Genomic DNA, 21,098 nt, shown 5'->3' with positions numbered 1-21,098 from the left:
CGACGAAAAACGTCTATGCTGTAATGACTTCCATCCCGTGTATCATATCTGCCACACTCTCTCCCCTATAACGCGATAATACAAAACGAGCTGCCCTTCTTTGCACCCTCTCGATGTCCTCCGTCAATCCCACCTGGTAAGGATCCCACACCGCGCAGCAATATTCTAACAGAGGACGAACGAGTGTAGTGTAAGCTGTCTCTTTAGTGGACTTGTTGCATCTTCTAAGTGTCCTGCCAATGAAACGCAACCTTTGGCTCGCCTTCCCGACAATATTATCTATGTGGTCCTTCCAACTGAAGTTGTTCGTAATTTTAACACCCAGGTACTTAGTTGAATTGACAGCCTTGAGAATTGTACTATTTATCGAGTAATCGAATTCCAACGGATTTCTTTTCGAACTCATGTGGATCATCTCACACTTCTCGTTATTTAGCGTCAACTGCCACCTGACACACCATACAGCAATCTTTTCTAAATCGCTTTGCAGCTGATACTGGTCTTCGGATGACCTTACTAGACGGTAAATTACAGCATCATCTGCGAACAACCTAAGAGAACTGCTCAGATTGTCACCCAGGTCATTTATATAGATCAGGAACAGTAGAGGTCCCAGGACGCTTCCCTGGGGAACACCTGATATCACTTCAGTTTTACTCGATGATTTGCCGTCTATTACTACGAACTGCGACCTTCCTGACAGGAAATCACGAATCCAGTCGCACAACTGAGACGATACCCCATAGCTCCGCAGCTTGATTAGAAGTCGCTTGTGAGGAACGGTGTCAAAAGCTTTCCGGAAATCTAGAAATACGGAATCAACTTGAGATCCCCTGTCGATAGCGGCCATTACTTCGTGCGAATAAAGAGCTAGCTGCGTTGCACAAGAGCGATGTTTTCTGAAGCCATGCTGATTACGTGTCAATAAATCGTTCCCTTCGAGGTGATTCATAATGTTTGAATACAGTATATGCTCCAAAACCCTACTGCAAACCGACGTCAATGATATAGGTCTGTAGTTAAATGGATTACTCCTACTACCCTTCTTGAACACTGGTGCGACCTGCGCAATTTTCCAATCTGTAGGTACAGATCTATCGGTGAGCGAGCGGTTGTATATGAGTGCTAAGTAGGGAGCTATAGTATCAGCGTAATCTGAAAGGAACCTAATCGGTATACAATCTGGACCTGAAGACTTGCCCGTATCAAGCGATTTGAGTTGCTTCGCAACCCCTAAGGTATCTACTTCTAAGAAACTCATGCTAGCAGATGTTCGTGTTTCAAATTCTGGAATATTCCATTCGTCTTCCCTGGTGAAGGAATTTCGGAAAACTGCGTTCAATAACTCCGCTTTAGCGGCACAGTCGTCGATAACAGTACCATCGGCACTGCGCAGCGAAGGTATTGACTGCGTCTTGCCGCTTGTGTACTTTACATACGACCAGAATTTCTTCGGATTTTCTACCAAATTTCGAGACAATGTTTCGTTGTGGAACCTATTAAAGGCATCTCGCATCGAAGTACGTGCCAAATTTCGAGCGTCTGTAAATTTTAGCCCATCTTCAGGATTTCGCGTTCTTCTGAACTTCGCCTGAAGGCAGATAAGAGTTTTCATTTCATTGTAATTTCATTCTAACGAGCTGCACGGTCACCGATGGAATCTGTTCTTTCGACCATGTCCGAATGAACAAATACCATCTTAATATATATGTTTGAATAATTTTCGTATTAGGTGTTTCAATCTTTGGTTTCATATTTATTTACGATATACCGAAAATAAGATTTATAGGATTGGGATACTGTTTTGTATCTCAGAAATTTGACGTAATTGGAAGCATCTGATTGTACCTCCGAAATGAATATCCTAAAATTATCTAGGCCCATCCCATTAGAAACCAAAGGCAAAAAGAGTTACAATTTGTTGACTAGCACAATCCAGGTCTCCCCCGTGTTCAACAAAAGAGGAACAAATTCAGCGCTACTTGCTCACCTGTTATCGGTTAATCAGTCACTATTAATAAACTGTGACGTCGCTATCATCGGTTGCGTGATGACGCATGCGCCGATTCTCGATTTTCCCATCAGAGTGACCACAATCACCGAGGATTTGCCATACACTAATGTTTCTTGTTGGTTTTGCTCACTGAATCTTGGTTGTCCAAGGTTTTACTGACTACGTTCCCGTAAATCATTTGAGCATTAGATACACCGTCAGAAGCTCAAATTTCATAGAAGTTACTGGAACTACTATCATACTGCATTGTATTTTGTCGCCTATGTTTCAGGCGCCGAGTTGCATTCGGTCGCTGTTTCTGAGAGTTTAGTGAGCTGTTGCTACGACTGTGTACGCAGATTCGCTTGGCGCCTTTACTTTAGCAGGATCAGATATTCAACTTTGATTTCTTTTCCGAGCAGTACAGAAAACAATGACAGAAACTGATTTCTATGTATCTGTGATATTTTTTTGTGAAAATATTTTTAACCGTGAATTGTAATGATCTGTGTATGACAAAAATCTGCACTTGCCTTTACAGAATAATGACACATATCCGACAGCTATGACTAGTAATCCTAGGCTTTTCGCAGTTTCGCAGAAGTACTAGCTGAAAAAGTTACGCAAATATCTAATCAGCTTTCGATGTGATTTCAAAGTCGTGCAAATATTGGCAACTTGCTTTAAATGTTCGAAACTTTAAAATTATGTAGTCACAAGACGGAAAAAGTAGTATTCTATGATTTTAAAAATAATGTCACAAATGAAAATAGTTAACTGAAATAAATATCTGAGTATAAAGAAGCCCCTAACATGGCCAGTATTTATTGCGCAGTAATATTGTGTCAGTATACTGCATGAAAGAGCGAGGCCAAGATTGGCACAATATTATTGCGCACTATTTACGCCCGGAACGTTTCAGATCGTACTCTGCCTTCGTAGAACATGTCGGCTCTCGACAATACTGAACTTGCATATACGAGGGCGCAATGAAAAATAATGCCTCCGAATTTTTCATTTTGTGCTCAAAATGGTTAAGCTATTAAATGTCACAGCTTTCCCGCTTCGCTGACGCTAGAGGTCTGTAGCGTGTAACATTGCGGTGTGTAACGAAACTATTTTGGTGCCTGAGAAGCAGGGTGCTGTAAACGTGTTTCTAACTGCAGAAAACGTCCTTCCAAATTGAAATCTGTAGAAGAATGATATCTGTGTACAGAGATGATTGTACCGACGTCAGTAATCTGCGACGTTGTGTTCGTGCTCGTAATAAAGGAAACGGTGTGCTAGCCTCAACGTGTTTGACAGAGCTTGAAGTGTGTCCAAACTTGGAACGCGTTCGAGGACTTTACTTTGATAGTGATGAAGGGGTGTAAGCAGAAGTAAGATTGTGACTTCGTCAAAAAAGTCAAACATTCTACACAGAAGGCTTCAACAAACTGGTCTCTCGTTGGGACAAATGTCTACGTTGCCCGGGGTGACTATGTTGAGAAATAAATATGTAGACACAAAGAATAAAATGTAAAATGTTAATGAAGTTTGTTTTATTTAAAAAGCCTTAAGAATTATCACACAAGAGCATTACTTTTCGGCATTCCCTCGCATTCCAATTGCAAACAGTATATGCTGGAATAACAAAGGCGAGAATAAGCGGCGATGAGTGAAAAAGTGGCTTGGAAGACATTCTACACACGACCTTACTAACATCCTAAGACAAATCACAGCAGAGCAGGATGACTATTGAATTTTTGAAGATGAACGAGGAATTTTACAGCTAACTAGAGAGCTTCGTTACGCCTTATGTAGACAAAAAAGATATTGTTCATACACTCACCAGATTTCGCTTTCCACAATGTTCGAAGCAATCTCTAATCTTAAACGGAGAAAGCTACCTTATTGTAGAGGTTCGGCAGGTAGCGCTGTATGTATTTCTGCTATAACTAATTCCGCCTCCTGAAATGAACAATTAAGCAGTTGCAGTATTATTTCACAGCAGTTAAATAGTTTGTCGGTTGTTATTACAGCTAATTAATGAATAAGTATTAAATCTGTAATAAAACTACTCCCCTGTACGCACATCAACAGATGAATAATTTCATATGCATTTCCTTATGTACTTATACACGTAATATGGCGTAGCTGTTTCAGTTGTCTGCGAGTCTGCAAATCACGAAGTCTCCGTTAGAAAGTGCTGTGCAATGCACAATATCGCCCTTGCGAGCGTCAATATTTTCAAAGCTCTGCAGTCTCCTTCAGTTTACTGCACAAACCGTCAATGTCGCTCTCAGACGGTAGGTATTATTACGCAGTATTAAGTACTGCGCAATAAAAATTGATCGTGCGAGGACTCGTTAACGGTATTATGATTATGAAATGGAATGATTATATCGCCTCAGTCGTAAATAAGGCAGTTCGTAGACTTACATTTATGATAAGATTATGGAGAAATGCAATGAGTCTCGAAAGGACATTGCTTAAGAAATGCGACTCATCCTAGAATAACGCTCAGGTATGCACATATCAACAAGACTGACAGCAGCTATTAAACGTATGCAAATTTCGAACGAAAGCCTTCGAGAAATGTGCAAAAAGCAACATTAAATGAGGAATCTAGGGATATACTATATTCCCCTAGATGTCGCACTCCTAGGTTAAATAAGATAAGGTTATACGAATTAGGTAAGTGTAATAGGACCACTTCTACTTTCTATATACACGGATGTTCAGTCGGATAGAGTGGCATCTATATGCGGTTGTTTGCTGGTGATACAGTGGTGCACTACAAGGTGTCGAAGTTGAGTGGCTGTAGGGAGACACAAGAGGACTTAGAATATATAGTTGGTGTGATGAATGGCAAGTCGCTGTAAATGTGCAAAATATAAGTTCATGCGGATTAGTAGAAAAAAGAAACCTGTGAAATCCGGATACAGCATTAGTAGTGTCCTGCTTGACATGTAACGTCGTTTAAATATCTAGATATACCGTTGAAAATAGAAAAGATACGGAACGACTATGTGAAGATTGTGACAGGGAGGACGAATGGTCAACTTCGATTTGTTGGTAGAAGTTTGGAAAACTGTGGTTTATCTGTTTAGGAGACCACATATAGAAACCTAGTGCGACGTGTTCTTGAGTACCGCTCGTTGTTTGGTATCCTTACCAGATCGGATTAAAGGCAGCCATCGAAGCAATTCAGAGGCGGGCTGCTAGATTTGTTACCGGTAGGTCCGAAGAGCACGCCAGCATTTTGGAGATGACTCCGGAACTCCAATGTGAATCCATGAAGGTTAGGCTACGTTCTTTCCGAGGCGCAATATTGAGAAAATGCAAAGAAACGGCATCTGAAGCTGACTGCAGATCGATTTTACCGCCGCCAACACACATTTTGCGGAAGCAACATGAATAAAACACTTAAGAAATTAGGGCTCATACGTAGACATGTAGACTGTGGCACACGATACCCTCCGCCACGCATCGTACGGAGGCTTGCGGGGTTTTTAGGTATATGTAGATGTAGATAAATTATTACAGCGCACACAGTGGTATTTGAGGAGTCATTCTTCTGTGGTTCGCACATATCTATGTACATCCACAACGATATTCCGCCAAAAGCATTTGTTATGTGGAGAGAGTGCTTTGCGTCTCAATGTCACATCCCTCTTTCCTATTCCAGTACCTTGTGGTGCGTAAGATGAATGATTTTTCGCAATGCCTCCCTGTCAACTGTAATCTCTCAAATTTTACCCTTTCCAGTTTTTTTTCGCGAGATATACGTAACAAGAGGTAATATGTCTCTTGAATCTCCTAGAAAAGTACGCTGATCTGATAACTCCTCAGGAAGTGTATGCGAATGGAACGGAGAGCTATGGGAGACACCCTCTGTCACATACTTTCCAAGATGCTACTCCAGGCGGGTGTGAAAATGAATGTGCGCAACGGAAAATAATAAACGCTAAAATGATGGTTTGGCCCTGTCTGACTACCCCCTGAAGCAGATCTTAGGATCTCTTAATTCCATAAATTACAATATAAACATAAATGAATGATGAAGGCAACTAATACTACTAAATGATAAACGTTGTTTCTTATTACACGTTTATTGCAGATTTAAAAAACACCGTTGCTGACAAATGTCTATATTTACTAAGTAAAATTATTAATCAATTGCCCAACTCTGCCCCCTTTTATAGCCACGCGGTCTGAAATAAAATAACGCGAAATGACTGACATTATCTACGTACCAAACACTAGAAGACACTACTTTCAAAGATGATCTACAGTGGTGTGGAACCTCAGTGGAAATAAACTAACGTTATCACTGCTGTTTAGCTTTATAGCCCTAATAAGCCTCCGCCACACACCGTCAGGTGGCTTGCGGAGTATGGATGTAGATGTAGATTCCGAAGCAATTTCCGATACCACCGTATGTATTGCGTTTGGTTCGTCGGCGTGCTGGTTCTTGTACACGTCTGCATCGATGGAAGAACTCCAGCCACAAAATAAAACTCTTTCTAACACTATAACGCAGAAGGCGGTCCTCTGACTAATATATTCTAATACTGTTTTCTCCTCTCTGTGTTCCACAGACGAGAAACGCGAACTCCCAACCACAAAGCCGGAGTTCAGATGACGTCTCAACGTAAGTATAGGCGGAGAAAGTGCTCTCAATTACTGAACGCTGCGTATTCAAAGACGACTGCCTACCCAGAGGTGAAGTCCAGAATCGTATTGGTCCGCAACAGTAGAGTGCCTAACTGTTCTAACTATGAACTCTACTGACAGCAAAGACAGAAAGTCCGTCTGTCCCGACAAAAGCTGATATCGAGCGACCGTCACACACGGGCGCTCACAAGGGAAGATCTCGTCTCTCCAGCGCTGGCTTCCCAGCAAGGCTTGCCTCCCCACCATCGTAATTCCGAAAACGAATCATATTCCCGGGACCACGTAATATTGTCCCTCTCTACAGATTCATCCGAACGCCGACCAATCATATTTTAGTCTTTTGTCGTCCAGCGCGAAAAGTATGCGAGGAAAAACCTATACTCATACAATGGTACGCTTCTGAGTAAAAATCCTTGGAAATAACCCAGCCTGAATGGTTCCCGAGGTGCCGCTTCTTCGTTCCTCTCACCTGTGTCCAAGATTTTCAGCTTTCTGAAGTATTATCAGGGTATCCTTCCGGCCCCTACTACAATAGCGTCCGGCCGTCACCCTATTGTGCTCCAGAGCTCAGGTGTCACGACGTCCGTCTAGCTACTGCCTGTGTTTAAGCAGGACCAACACCTGTGCGGGCCTTTCACCCAGAGCTTGAGTTCTGTCTGCCATTTCATATCCACTGGCGTTACAACCTCTAGTAGTATAGGCAATCATTCATTACGCCGTTTTTATAATAAAGACACTCCGTCACCTTTCATGCAATTAGCGTTAACAATTATTTACAAGACTTACGTGACAATGTCAGTCTCCATTATATATTCATACATACGATGTACTACCTATCACACGGTACCTAATTCTGTTTGTAGATAACGGCAAAGTATGTGGATGAGTGCTTGTAAGGTGCGAAATCATAGCCACCTTACAAACTTTAGTTATTTTCAGAGTACAGATGCAGCTGTAGGTGCTAAATACAGAGTACGTATCATGTCGATGCGGAAGGTAATCAGTAACTGTTCATATTCGTTATAGCTTTTGCTCGGTTTTGTCAAACTGACTTTAATGGGGCCTAGTTCTTTACTGACAGAGCTTCATCTCGTGTCTGACGCCACATGAAACAATCATCTGTCTCTTTTAGTTTGCGAGCGCGAAACTGGAACCAGTGCTATTCACATTTCCTGTCTTTGCATACCAATGATAATCCAACAGGATGGGAGGAACTTGGAGAGAAAGAGGAAGGGGTTGAACGTGAGGGAGTTACGCATTTACATCAAAGATTAAGCACAGAAGCTTAATGGTACACCGTCAGAACGTGGGTAGAAAGGGAATAGGAGAATCAAACAAGCTGCGAATGTTACGTGTCGACTATTCAGGTTCAAAACGTAGCGGAGCACATAACAGTGCATGTAATCAGCTTTAATGGCCTGTGTACGGGCTTCAGTAACGGCGGGGCAAACAAGCGAACAAAAGCGTCGCTCTGAAACTCCACGTACCACCTGCAAACGACTCCGCGCAAAGTTTCGCTTCATGGCTCCGTTTAACTTGTCCGGGTTTCCAGTGAGGCGTTGTAGAAACCATTGAACACCCTTACACGGATGAAATCGCTTGCGAGCTGCAGACAGCCTCATGGAACAGCACCCACTACTTGTTTAACAAGTTCAACTCGCCCGCAATCGTCAGAACTGCTCTCAACCAGCTGGTAAGCGGACACTGTGACTTCCCATCTTACTATTATGGCAGTGGAGTGACAACCGCAGGAATTCTGGGTCCATGGAGGTTGATATTCTGTCTATGAATTTACGAAACGAATCCACAACCATTCTCCGTAAAGCACTATCGAATCCATGGTATTTCCCATTGTACCGTACCATTTAATAGGGCATCTTCCTGTTGTTTCCAAGTATGGAGCGCGGCATGAATGATTACTACTGTGGGCGCTGTAATTAGTGTAATGGTGTCTTTGCGATCCCTAAGGGAGTAATGCGTAGGGGGTGTAGTATGTTCTTAGATTCCCCTCTTGAAGCTGGCTCCTGAAACTCTGCAAACAGCAATCATCGGGGTAGTTTTCAGCTATCTTCAGCCATCTGGCACTTCAGTTTCTTCAGCATTTTCCTGCCGCACTTCCATGAGTCAAGCAAAACTATGACCTCCCCTGCAATCCTTCTTTGTATACGTTTAGTATCTCCTGGTTGTACCATCTGGTACAGGTCCCACACATTCGAGCAGTATCCTAGGAAGGGCCGCACGAGTGTTTTGTGAGCAGTCTCGTTTGTATTCTACCAGTGAACCAAGGTATTCATAATGCATTACCTATGAATGAGACTATGTGATCGTACCATTCCATATAACTTCAACTTCTTACACCCAGGTATTTGTAGGAGTTTACCGATTCCAGAAATGCCTCACGGATGTTGTAGTCACATTTTTTCTCTGTATAGTTTTTTCGATAGATCATTGGGCGACACCTGTAACTATACGTTTAAGTAGCGTCGATGACAACTTAACAGTATTTATGGGGTCTTATTTTATTAGCAGTCGATTTAGATGTTACATTACACTATCTAGCAAGCACCTCTGTGATGCCAGATGGATACTGGGTGATAATAATTATACGTATCATAGAGATTAGTGGCTTTGCTGAAAATTCTTTCCCGTTTGTGATGTACATGGAGGTATCACATCGTATTCAAATGATCCAGTTAAAATAAATCCATTTGTGTCAGATCTGAAGATTTAGGTGGCTAAGAGCAGAACATAGCAGCGTGTCCAACACGACCGATTCAGAGATTTGGCAGATGCTGATTGAAAAAGTGCGCCGATTTCCGATTCACTGCATAAGTACAGCTAGCCAAATTTTGAAATTTCTTTCACATTTTCTGTAATTCTTATCGACGCAGCGCAATGTATTAAATTGTTATAGCCGTTCGTAAGTGCTATATTCATTTTGAATTGTCCTATAGTATCAGCACCCGCCTCCTTACCCGAGGTCGCTAACGCACGCTTCAACAGTGGTGCTCGACTTGGATATAAGCCACCGTGAATCCTAGGGGCAGAAAATTTTCACTGGCAGTATTTGGCCAGCAAGGAGAGAGCAGGTGGTCGCGTCAAGTTCCCGATCACCAGATTTTGCGCCAGTACCCTGGCTTAAACTCCGAACCTCTCTGCAGTGCCTCATAGCGAGGGTATGTCACAGGTTGATGCCGATCCGTCCGACGAATGGGAACAGAGCTCGCCCGCCCCTTGGTGCTTTTCGAGAGAAGCTGGCCATTTCCTGGCGTCGGAATTCACCTTCTCCCCTCCCCTCGTCCATCACAACACAAACCCAACACTATACTGTAAAAATACTCATCACAACCATACATACGACACAGATATACACCTGACACTTCAAAACAGTGTGAGGAAGGCAGCAGCGCGCCACCTCGACTAAAGCCTTGCCTAGAACGGCTGTGCAGGACTCCTGAATCTGCTCCCCTACGCTCAAATCCTGAGTCTGGGACTGCTTTGACTTTTATGAAGCGAAGAGAAAAATGCAAATAAAAACAGTACCTCAGTTTAGTCTCTCAATCTTTTCTAAAAATTTAGCCCATTTTAAAAATACCAATTAACTGTCCCAATTGGATCAGAGTCAAACACATTCACTTCAGAAATCACAGTCATGCCTTCTTGTATTAATAAGTCCATTAGCAGGGACACGAGTTTATTAGTTTTCTGAACTTGACTGTGGCGCAGTGGCTAGCACATTCGACTCGCATTTGCGATGACGACGGTCCAATCCCGCGTCCAGCCATCCTGATTTAGGTTTTCTGAGATTTCCCTAAATGGCTCCAGGCAAATGCCGGGATGGTTCCTTTGAAAGGACAGGGCCGACTTCTTTCCCCGTCCTTCCCTAATTCGATCAGACTGATGACCTCGCTGTTTGGTCTTTTCCCCCAAACAACCCAACCCCAACCCAAATAACGCACTAGCGGTCGTGAAAATTTATGGTAAATGTCTCACACTTGGCCAACAGTCACTTTATTGCCATTGCGGCAATGCACCTTGATGAAAATTTTAACTTTCTCCAACACTACTCGATGTCTCCATAATAATTCTTGATACCCTAAGAACAACACATCTAAATGTGAAATTTAATTAGAAATTAATCTTTACACAAATACTAAAGATTTAATTGCGCGTCTCTGGTATATACGACAAATTGTACGAAATCACTTCTTAGGCTCCCCTCTCCCTGAGGGACCACTCTCGCGGATCTCCACGCATGCACACTGTCTATCCACACCATCAGGACAAAGATGTGGAGAACAAAGGGAAAAAATTCAAAGGCATCGTTCAATATGCCCTAGACAAGTATGTTCCGAGTAAGGTTTTAAAGGAGAGGAGAGATCCAAAATGGTTTAATAGCCGTGTTAGAAAAGCACTACGTAAACAAAGAGCACTTCATCTCAGATTCAAGAGAAGTAAAAACCTAGCCGACATACAAAAGCTGAACGAAGCGAAAACGAGCGTAAGGAGAGCAATGAGAGAAGCGTTCGATGATAATGAAAGTAAGACGTTGTCAGGCCTGCCGCGCGGGATTAGCGAGCGGACTGGGCGCTGCAGTCATGGTCCAGGCGGAGGTTCGAGTCCTCCCTCGGGCATGGGTGTGTGTGTCTGTCCTTCGGATAATTTAGGTTAAGTAGTGTGTAAGCTTAAGGACTGATGACCTTAGCAGTTAAGTCCCATAAGATTACACACATGCTTCGTTGTCAGGCCCTCCCGGCCAGAGCGTGGTCTAACGCAGGGGAAGGCTTGCCAGTCACCAGCACAAATCCACCCAGTGGATTAGTGTCGAGGACCGGTGTGCCGGCCAACCTGTGGGTGGTTTTTAAGGCGGTTTTCCATCTGCCTCAGCGAATGCGGGCTGGTTGTTCCCCTTATTCCGCCTCAGTTACATTTCGTCGGCAATTGCTGCTCAAACACTGTCTCCAGGAACGCGTACAACCATAATTACCCTACCACGCAAACAATTGGGGCTACATTCATCTGGTATAAGACGTTCCCGGGATGGGAGACGGGGAAGGGGGAGGGAGGGGGGGGGGGGGGGGGGGGGCGAACCGCGCAGTAATCCTGGGTTCGGTGTGGGGCGGTAGTGACGTGAATGGACTGATGTAGTCTGTTGTGAGGTTGTGAACCACTGAGGGCTAAGGCGGAGACGGACGACGTCTCTCCGTCGTTTCTAGGTCCTCGGTTCGATACACAAAAAAACCACACACACAATACGTTGTCAACCGACCTGAGCAAAACACTATGGGATTTTGGTCGTATGTAAAATCAGTAAGTTGGTCAAAACCATGTACTGATTCTCTCAGTGACCACATCGGCACCGAAACGGAAGATAACAGAGAGAAGACCGAAATACTGAATTCGGTCTTCCGAAGTTGTTCCCCGGTGAAGATCGTAACACTGTCCTTCATTTCAATCGTCATAAAAACGTTAGATATTGAGATAACCGATGGGGAAGCAAAAGCTGCTACAACCGCTTAGTAGTGGAAAGGCGTCAGGATCAGATGAGATACCTGTAAGATTCTACAAAGATTATGAGAAAGAACTGGCTCCTCTTCTACTAGTAATTTATCGTAGATCACTTGAGCAACGAAAGGTACCTAACGACTGGAAAAAAGCGCAGGTCATTCCCGTTTTCAAGAAAGGCCGTAAGACAGATCCACACAATTATATACCTATATCGTTGACGTCAGCCTGTTGTAGAATTATGGACCATGTTTTATGCTCAAGAATTATGACGTTTCTGGAAGATGAACATCTCCTCTATAAAAATCAACATGGGTTCCGCAAACAGAGATCCTCCGAAACTCAGCTCGCTCTGTTCCTCCATGAGATCCACAGCGCAGTGGAGAACGGCCCTCAGGTTGATGCCGTGTTCCTTGATTTCAGTAAGGTATTTGCCGTCCCGCATTGCCGTTCAAGGAAAAAAATACGAGCTTACTGAGTATCGGAGCAGACTAACGATTGGATTCAAGACTTTCTTGCAGATACAACTCAACATGTGATGTTTCCTAAGTATCGGGGCTTCTACACCAAAGGGTATAAGTGCGTCGCCCGAATTCGATGAGGCAATTAAATGGCTCTGAGCACTATGGGACTTAACATCTGAGGTCATCAGTCCCCTAGATCTTAGAACTACTTAAACCTAACTGACCTAAGAACATCACACACATCCGTGCCCGACGCAGGCTTCGAACCTGCGACCGTGGCGGTCGCGCGGTTCCAGACTGAAGTGCCTAGAACCGCTCGGCCACATCGGCCGGCAATGAGGCAGGGGCAGGAGGTAGTCAGCCTATCTTCATTACTCCAGTCGCTTGTTTGAACAGCACACTGGCCAGTTTTCCTCTATTGCCTGGCCATGCACATTGGTCCAAAAGACTGAAAACACGCCAAAACTTCAAAATTGCTCAATATGGCCAAAAATTGGTTTAATGTGGGGGGTTTTACACTTGTGATAACGATTTTCATATCAGAATTGAAAAATTCAATATGGAAAAAAATCTGGAAAAAATTAGTAAAGTGGACAGAAAAAGTTTTCAGTGATAAACATTTATAAATTTATAGGTACAATTTGTTAAAAAAACTCTTTATTGCAGACCACGCAGAATGCCGTGGCCGGTAGACGCACAGATGGCAGTGCATGCGTGAGGAGAGCAGTCATGGTGGGAGTTACAGGCAGGCGTTGCAGGGGAAATGCCGAGCGCTGGAGGAGAAGTGCCATTCTGAACTGACGCCCACACTTACATTTTTTGTAAATGTTAGGTTGGGCCCCTCCACACCCACACTTGCATTATGGTCATTCGAAAAGATTTACTCTGACCTCTGCTTTGGTTACTATCTAAAAAGAATTCCGCCGAAAATGCAGCGATTTATTTCTTGCTAGCTTGTTAACCAAATGTAACTTTCAGTGAAGCACCATGAGTGGCAAATTTTGAGTAAACATACACATTTCTCTGGTTGACATGTTCTCTTGCCAAAACACAACGACGTTTACACGTATCACCTCACTAACATGTGTGCAGACACAACTGCGAGAGAATTCTGAAACAGTGGTTTCTCGTTTCACAGATATCGATGGCCCTTAAAAATTACATGCTTTCATCGACAAAGTCTATAGTTGGTGCAATAATATGGTAGATAATGAAGTACTATATAATAACGGTACGGAGAAATACACTTCCCTTCGCGTGCTATCATTTGCCAAAATTTCATTTCGAAAATCAGAAACCGTCTATGAAATACGAGGAATGTTGTAGATATTTCATTCTGGCTTTATCGCCAGCGCAGGACGTTCGCAAATGAGTGTGCTACATCAAATCAATTTTCTGGAGTTTGGTGGCAGATAGATACCTCTACCAAATTCAGTATCTTAGCTAAATTTCATACGCGGAAACGTATTACGTAATATGCACCGAACGCAAAATCATAGCGATCTCTAGTTCTCATTGCAAACTTTTCCGAATTTCACACAGTGTCTTACTTCCACTTAAACACCACAATAACTGTGTCCATTACCACAATGATGGGCACATTATCATGAAATTGACATATAAAGTTATAAGCAAACAAAAATGATTTTTTAGCGAATAGTTTCTGTGAAATCGTTTGAGAAAGATTGCAGGGCGTGCGCCTCGGTTCTGTCATCGCTGACCGGACGAAAACTGGAGAACACTTGTCGGTCTCAAATTCCAAACAAACGAATAAACTTGACCAGCTCTTTGGACGAATATTAGTCAATGTGCATCAGCCACCGTATCCTGCGTTGCCTCTACTGTCTTTATTACAGTAAATATATGTTAGAAACAAAAATTTAAAGTTAATTATGTCTTCTTAATCTTCTTAGTATTGTAATTCTTGTTCTCCACCTTGATTTCCTTCTTCATCTTCTTCCTCCTCGACATTTGTATCTCGTCATCATCCGCAGCTTCTGATTCCTTGTAATCGTCTGTAGCAGATACCAGGAGGGCAACATTTTCCGATGATGTAATTTTCACTTTCCTCGGAGATGGTTTCAGCAAACAGGAATAGAGGGATCAGTTGTAGTCAGAAGTCTCCGAACACAACTTCCACATTTTTCCCGCAAGAAGACTCTCGGCCTAAGCTTAGGTTAATACTGCCTTATTATTTTGTTGGTCAATTTCTGCACATTTACTGACAGTTGACCCATTGACAGATGTGTAGAAGAAATTATGGCCGACCGGCGTCGCCATGTGGTTCTAGGCGCTACAGTCCGGAACCGTGCGACCGCTACGGTCGCAGGTTCGAATCCTGCCTCGGGCATGGATGTGTGTGATGTACTTAGGTTAGTTAGGTTTAAGTAGTTCTAAGTTCTAGGAGACTGATGGCCTTAGAACTCAAGTCCCATAGTGGTCAGAGCCATTTTTTTTAAAAAAAATTATGTCCGGTGCATGGATCAGAATTCTATGGACTCATGTTGCATATTGTACAATGAGTACTGTTTGACATAACGCCCAGCTGATGCAATGACGCAGTTTCGGAACTCTTCGACGTCAATTTGTATTTTGTCAGGATAAATTACGGAATTTTGCCATAGTCGCATAAAAAATGGTTCAAAGCCGGAGTTGTGGCTAGTAGTTCGATATTAAGGCATTTTGCAAAGATAATAGACATACTTTGGGGCAGAATGAAATAGAAGGCTGAGGGAATCTAAAACTTATCATTTTTTTCGCTCGCGTTTAACAATTTTCTTTCTTGAGATCCAACCAGAAGAGAATTAACAAAACCTATTTGTTGTTTATTAATTAAAAAATGAAATAAGTGTTCGTAATTATGTACATACCTTCTGGAATAGCACTCCGTCTTCAGGCCACAAGCGGCCCATCGGGACCATCCGACCTCCGTTTCATCCTCAGTTTAGAATGGAGGGGCGTGTGGTCATTACACCGCTCTCCCGGTCGGTATTTTGGTTTTCTTTGACCGGAGCCGCTACTGTTCGGTCGACTAGCTCCTCAGTTGGCATCACGAGGCTGAGTGCATCCAGAAAAATGGCAACAGCTCATAGCGGATCGAATGGTCACCCATCCAAGTGCCGGCCACCCCCGGCAGCGCTTAACTTCGGTGATCTGATAGGAACCGGTGTATCCAGTGCGGGAAGAATGTTGCCTTCTGGAATAGCCTACACTTATAAAAAAATTCTGTCTGATTTCGCTGAACAAAAATGCTTCATCCGAATGACGCAGTATTTTTCCAGCCTGGCTAGCTCGGCGTGCAGCACACAAATGAATGCCGAGTTGTGTAATTCAACCTTTAGACAGCTAGTCACTTCTAAGACCGAGATTCGATAGTACCAATATCCAATATGGATCTAGCCAACCTATCAAACGAAACTTTTTAACTCCGAGCTTACCTTTTATTTTTTATTTTATGTCAGAGACAGCAAAGGACTTGGGAGAGCTGTTGAACGGAATGGACAGTGTCTTGAAAGGAGGATATAAGATGAACATCAACAAAAGCAAATCTAGTATAATGGAATGTAGTCGAATTAATTCGGGTGATGCTGAGGGAAATAGATTAGGAAATGAGACACTTAAAGTAGTAAAGGAGTTTTGCTATTTGGGGAGAAAAATAACTGATGATGGTCGAAGTAGAGAGGATATAAAATGTAGACTGGCAATGGGAAGTGTGGTGTGCTTACTGTAAGGCCTTCGGTACACACACCATCAGATTATTTGACTTGTCGCTCTAACGGAGTAGGCGAGTGTCAGCAACATGTGCCGGCCGCGGTGGTCTCGCGGTTCTAGGCGCGCAGTCTGGAACCGTGCGACTGCTACGGTCGCAGGTTCGAATCCTGCCTCGGGCATGGATGTGTGTGATGTCCTTAGGTTAGTTCGGTTTAAGTAGTTCTAAGTTCTAGGGGACTTACGACCACAGCAGTTGAGTCCCATAGTGCTCAGAGCCATTTGAACCATTTTTTTCAGCAATATGTCTCGTGGTCTTACCGTAGCGTATTTATCTTCTGCCGTTAGGCCAGACGATAGAAATGCCACTTGCACGCTTCGAGTAGCAGATTGACGGTGACCAACTTTAAACATAAAATGATTAATTTTCACACACATTTATTAAAATAATAAAAATCATAGATACTACGTAACTTGATTCTGGATGCTGTTTACAATTGACAATCTGAAGTTCCTTTGGTCTTGGTACTTTAATCTTATTCTCACATATTTCTGATACTTGACAAATTGTCTATTCATTTATCTTCATGGCTATGTACAGGAATATGGTAATCTTATTAGGCGCAGACTGAAACTTAACCATAGACTGTTAAAGACAAATATAGACTGGTACAAACTAATGCATACTGACTAATCCGAGGTCTGTACGTTAGCAGCAATCTCATAGGCTGCGTTACATATTAATACGCGGATCGGCGGAAGCAGAACTTGGTCCGTCTTTACGGCAGCGCCATCTCGTAGAGCGGAGACGGACGACTGCTGCATCTGCGCTGTTGTGCTTAGCGGGGCGCGCTCTAGTGGGAAAGTTGTGTACGCGCTGACTACGCGGGACTATGTACACAACAGAAGGAAAGCGTTTCTGAAGAAGAGGAATTTGTTAACATTGAGTATAGATTTAAGTGTCAGGAAGTCGTTTCTGAAAGTATGTGTATGGAGTGTAGCCATGTATGGAAGTGAAACATGGACGATAAATAGTTCGAACAAAAAGAGGATAGAAGCTTTCGAAATGTGGTGCTGCAGAAGAATGCTGAAGATTAGATGGGTAGATCACATAACTAATGAGGAGGTAATGAATAGAATTGGGGAGAAGAGGAAAGCTGTGGCACAACTTGACAAGAAGAAGGGACCGATTGGTGGGACATGTTCTGAGGCATCAGGGGATCACAAATTTAGTATTGGAGGGCAACATGAAGCGTAAAAATCACATAGGGAGACCAAGAGATGAACACTGAAAGGTGGCTACACTGAGTAACAGCGCCAGAGATTGCGCCAAAGAGCATTATTCCGTCGCCTCCACTGGCGCAGTAGTTGTTCAGAATGTCGAGGGCAGTAGTAGTTCAGAGGTTGCCGTGGGCAGTGCTTGTTGAGAGGATGTCGAGAGCAGTACTAGTTGAGAGCATGTCGTGTGCAGCTGTTGCTCTGCTGGGCGAGAGAGTAGATGCTATTTGGTTGGTGTAATATATGTATATGGAGGTAACCAAAAAAAAAATTTGTTACCTCCATATATATTGACGGAAAATACACTGTGATCATTGCAACATCTTCCACATATACATTACACCAAACAAATAGCATGTACTCTCTCGCCGGCCGCGGTGGTCTCGCGGTTCTAGGCGCTCAGTCCGGAACCGCGCGTCTGCTACGGTCGCAGGTTCGAATCCTGCCTCGGGCATGGATGTGTGTGATGTCCTTAGGTTAGTTAGGTTTAAGTAGTTCTAAGTTCTAAGGGACTGATGACCACAGATGTTAAGTCCATAGTGTTCAGAGTCATTTTAACCATTTTGAGCCATCTACTCTCTCGCCCAGCAGAACAATAACTGCACACGACATGCTCTCCACTAGTACTGCTCTCAACATCCTCTCAACAAGCACTGCCCACGGCAACCTCTGAACTACTACTGCTCTCGACATTCTGAACTGTGGTGTCACCGCCAGACACCACACTTGCTAGGTGGTAGCATATAAATCGGCCGCGGTCCGGTAGTAAACGTCGGACCCGCGTGTCGCCACTATCAGTGATTGCAGACCGAGCGCCGCCACACGGCAGGTCTAGAGAGACTTCCTAGCACCTGCCCCAATTGTACAGCCGACTTTGCTAGCGATGGTTCACAGCCTACGTACGTTGTCATTTGCCGAAAAGATAGTTTAGCATAGCCTTCAGCTACGCCATTTGCTACGACCTAGCAAGTCGCCATTATAAGTTACTATTGATATTGTGAACTATGTACCGCCAAGAGCGACGTTCATCCTTAATGGATTAAAGTTAAGTATTCCACCAGCTACGTCCGTTGTTTCTAAATTATAATTTCCTTGTCCTGTTCCAGACCTCACGCCAGCCTGCGTGAGCTAAATCGCGTGCCTTTCGGCCTCCTCTAGTAACACGGTGTTGGCTCTCCTGCCAACCACAAAATGAACAACTACTGCGCCAGTGGAGGCGGCGGAATAATACTCTTTGGCGCAATCTCTGGCGCTGTGACTCAGTGTAGCCACCTTTCAATAAACGAAACAGATTCAGAAGGATGTAGGTTGCAGTAGGTACTGGGAGATGAGGAACCTTGCGCAGGATAGAGTAGCATGGAGAGCTGCATCAAACCAGTCTCTGGACTGATGACCACAACAACAACAACCTTTTATATATTTATTTATTGATCTCTTTTACGGGATTCTGGTCCAATAAACGCGCCGAACGTTTTCCAGGGCGCTGCAAATGATACATTCCACCTACTGTGCGCTTGTGTGTGTGTGTGTGTGTGTGTGTGTGTGTGTGTGTGTGTGTGTGTGTGTGTGTGTGTGTGTGTTCGCGGCCAAGGCGATATGACTGCAGAGCTCGCTGTCGATGCGCCCGCAGGTCCAAGTACTTCCGCGGCCGACGGCTGCACGGTGACTACGACATCCGCGTGGAGCAGGCGGAGTTCCGCGAGCTGTCGCTGGTGGCTGGCGGAGAGCAGGGCGCCGCCACGGTCAGCATGGCCGTCTTCCGCAACGGCACGCGCGTCGCGCGCTCCTTCCGGCCCGACTTCGCCCTCGTGCGCCAGAACCTGCGCGACGCCGCCGAGGACAACAAGAACCTGCTGCTCGGCCTCAAGTTCGGCGGCGTGCCCTCCGTCAACTCGCTGCACGCCGTCTACAACTTCCAGGTGCGTACAACCTACCTGGAAACATTGCGTGTGGGCGACATATGACGCAACTTTCACCTTGGTGTGTAGAGTGTATGAGACCGGAAATACGCCATCACACTGTAATACTAACATCATCCAATACTAAAATGTAGACTTTCATGGCCGGAAATATCATGTCCATTATAATTATCCGGGCTGTGATGCCGTGGTCGGTTGATCAATTCTGTGTCAATTCCCAACGTTTCGTCCCCGGCTGTGGGGAACATCTTCAAGGGGGACTGTAGCTCGATGGAAGGTCCAACGCACCCACTGGCTCGCTTCTGACTGACTCTCAAGCTACTGACTGAGTAGCGAGCCAGTGTATGTTCGACATTCCATCGAGCTACGGACCCCCTTGAAGATGTCTCCCGCATCATCAACCGACCACGGGATAACAGCCCAGATAATTATAATGGACATAACATCATCCACATACTCTGGAGAGTCAAAGAAATTGGTTCACCCGCCTAATATTGTGCAGGATCCCCGCGACGACGCAGAAGTGTTGCATCACAATGTTGCATGGACTCCACTAATGTCTGAAGTAGCGTTGGAGGGAATTCACAGTCCTGCAGGGCTGTCCATAAATTCGTAAGAATACGAGGGGGTGGAGATCTCTTCTGAATAGCACTTTGCAAGGCATCCCAGATATGCTCAGTAATCAATAAAATTTTGTCGGGCTTCCAGCCGCGTCAGGTGTTTGAACACCGACATTGGACTGTTGGTGAATGGAAACATGTTGCCTGGTAGGACAAGTCTCGTTTCAACGTGTATCGAGTGAATGGACGTGTGCGGATATGAAAGTAAATCTCATGAATCCATGAACCCTGCATGTCATCAGGGGACTTTTCAAAGTGGTGGAGGCTCAGTAATGGTGTGGGGCGTGTGCAGCTGGAGTGATACGGGACCCCTGATACGCTAGATATGACTCTGACAAGTGTCACGTATGCAAGCATACTGTCTTATCACCTGCATCCATTCACGTGCATTGTGCATTCCGACGGACTTGGGCTGTTCCAGCAGGACTATGCGACACCCCACACGTCCCCAACTGCTAGAGAGTGGCTCCAAAAACACTCTTCTGAGTTTAAACACATCTTCTGGCCACCAAACTCCCCAGAGTGAACATTATTGAGCATGTATGAATACGTGGTTTCGCGGCGACATGAATTAATAAACTTTTCTCGGGCTTCCAGCCGCGTCAGGTGGTTAGAATCCCACGAGCTTTCTACCGAGCTCTCCTCAGTCATTGTCAAGTGGTGACAATGTCTGCTGTGTCGCCGTGGCCGCGTCATTATATAGCCGCACTGCTGGCTGTGACGTCACTAGTGCTCCCTTCCTCGCCAGATATGGTAATGGTTTCATCCCGCGTCTGTCGCACCCATATCCTCAGTTCTCTTTTACATTCTTTTGTAGACTATTCTTGTCACTGACGTTGATGCATGAGCTGTTAAGCTGATTGTGCGATAATTCTCACCCCTGTCAGCGCTTGCTATCTGGTGAGCCAAAGAAACTGGTGCAGTCATGCGTATTCAAATACAGAGACATGTA

The 21,098-nt window shown here is 44.3% G+C and overlaps 1 protein-coding gene across 1 annotated transcript in view; it reads left to right on the top strand.

Annotated features, from left to right (window-relative positions):
- The window catches only part of LOC126282191 (synapsin), a 783,143-nt gene that overhangs the window by 207,530 nt on the left and 554,515 nt on the right, over positions 1-21,098 (top strand). The window contains exon 3 of the mRNA XM_049981720.1: positions 19,238-19,526. Coding sequence (XP_049837677.1) covers positions 19,356-19,526 — 171 coding nt within the window. The 5' untranslated portion in view covers positions 19,238-19,355. The remainder of the gene's footprint in view (positions 1-19,237; positions 19,527-21,098) is intronic.

Source organism: Schistocerca gregaria, chromosome 7, assembly GCF_023897955.1.
Source record: "Schistocerca gregaria isolate iqSchGreg1 chromosome 7, iqSchGreg1.2, whole genome shotgun sequence".
In the NCBI taxonomy this organism is placed as follows: domain Eukaryota; kingdom Metazoa; phylum Arthropoda; class Insecta; order Orthoptera; family Acrididae; genus Schistocerca; species Schistocerca gregaria.
The sequence above is the reverse complement of the archived record's forward strand: the minus strand, read 5'-3'. Positions and strand labels throughout refer to the sequence as shown.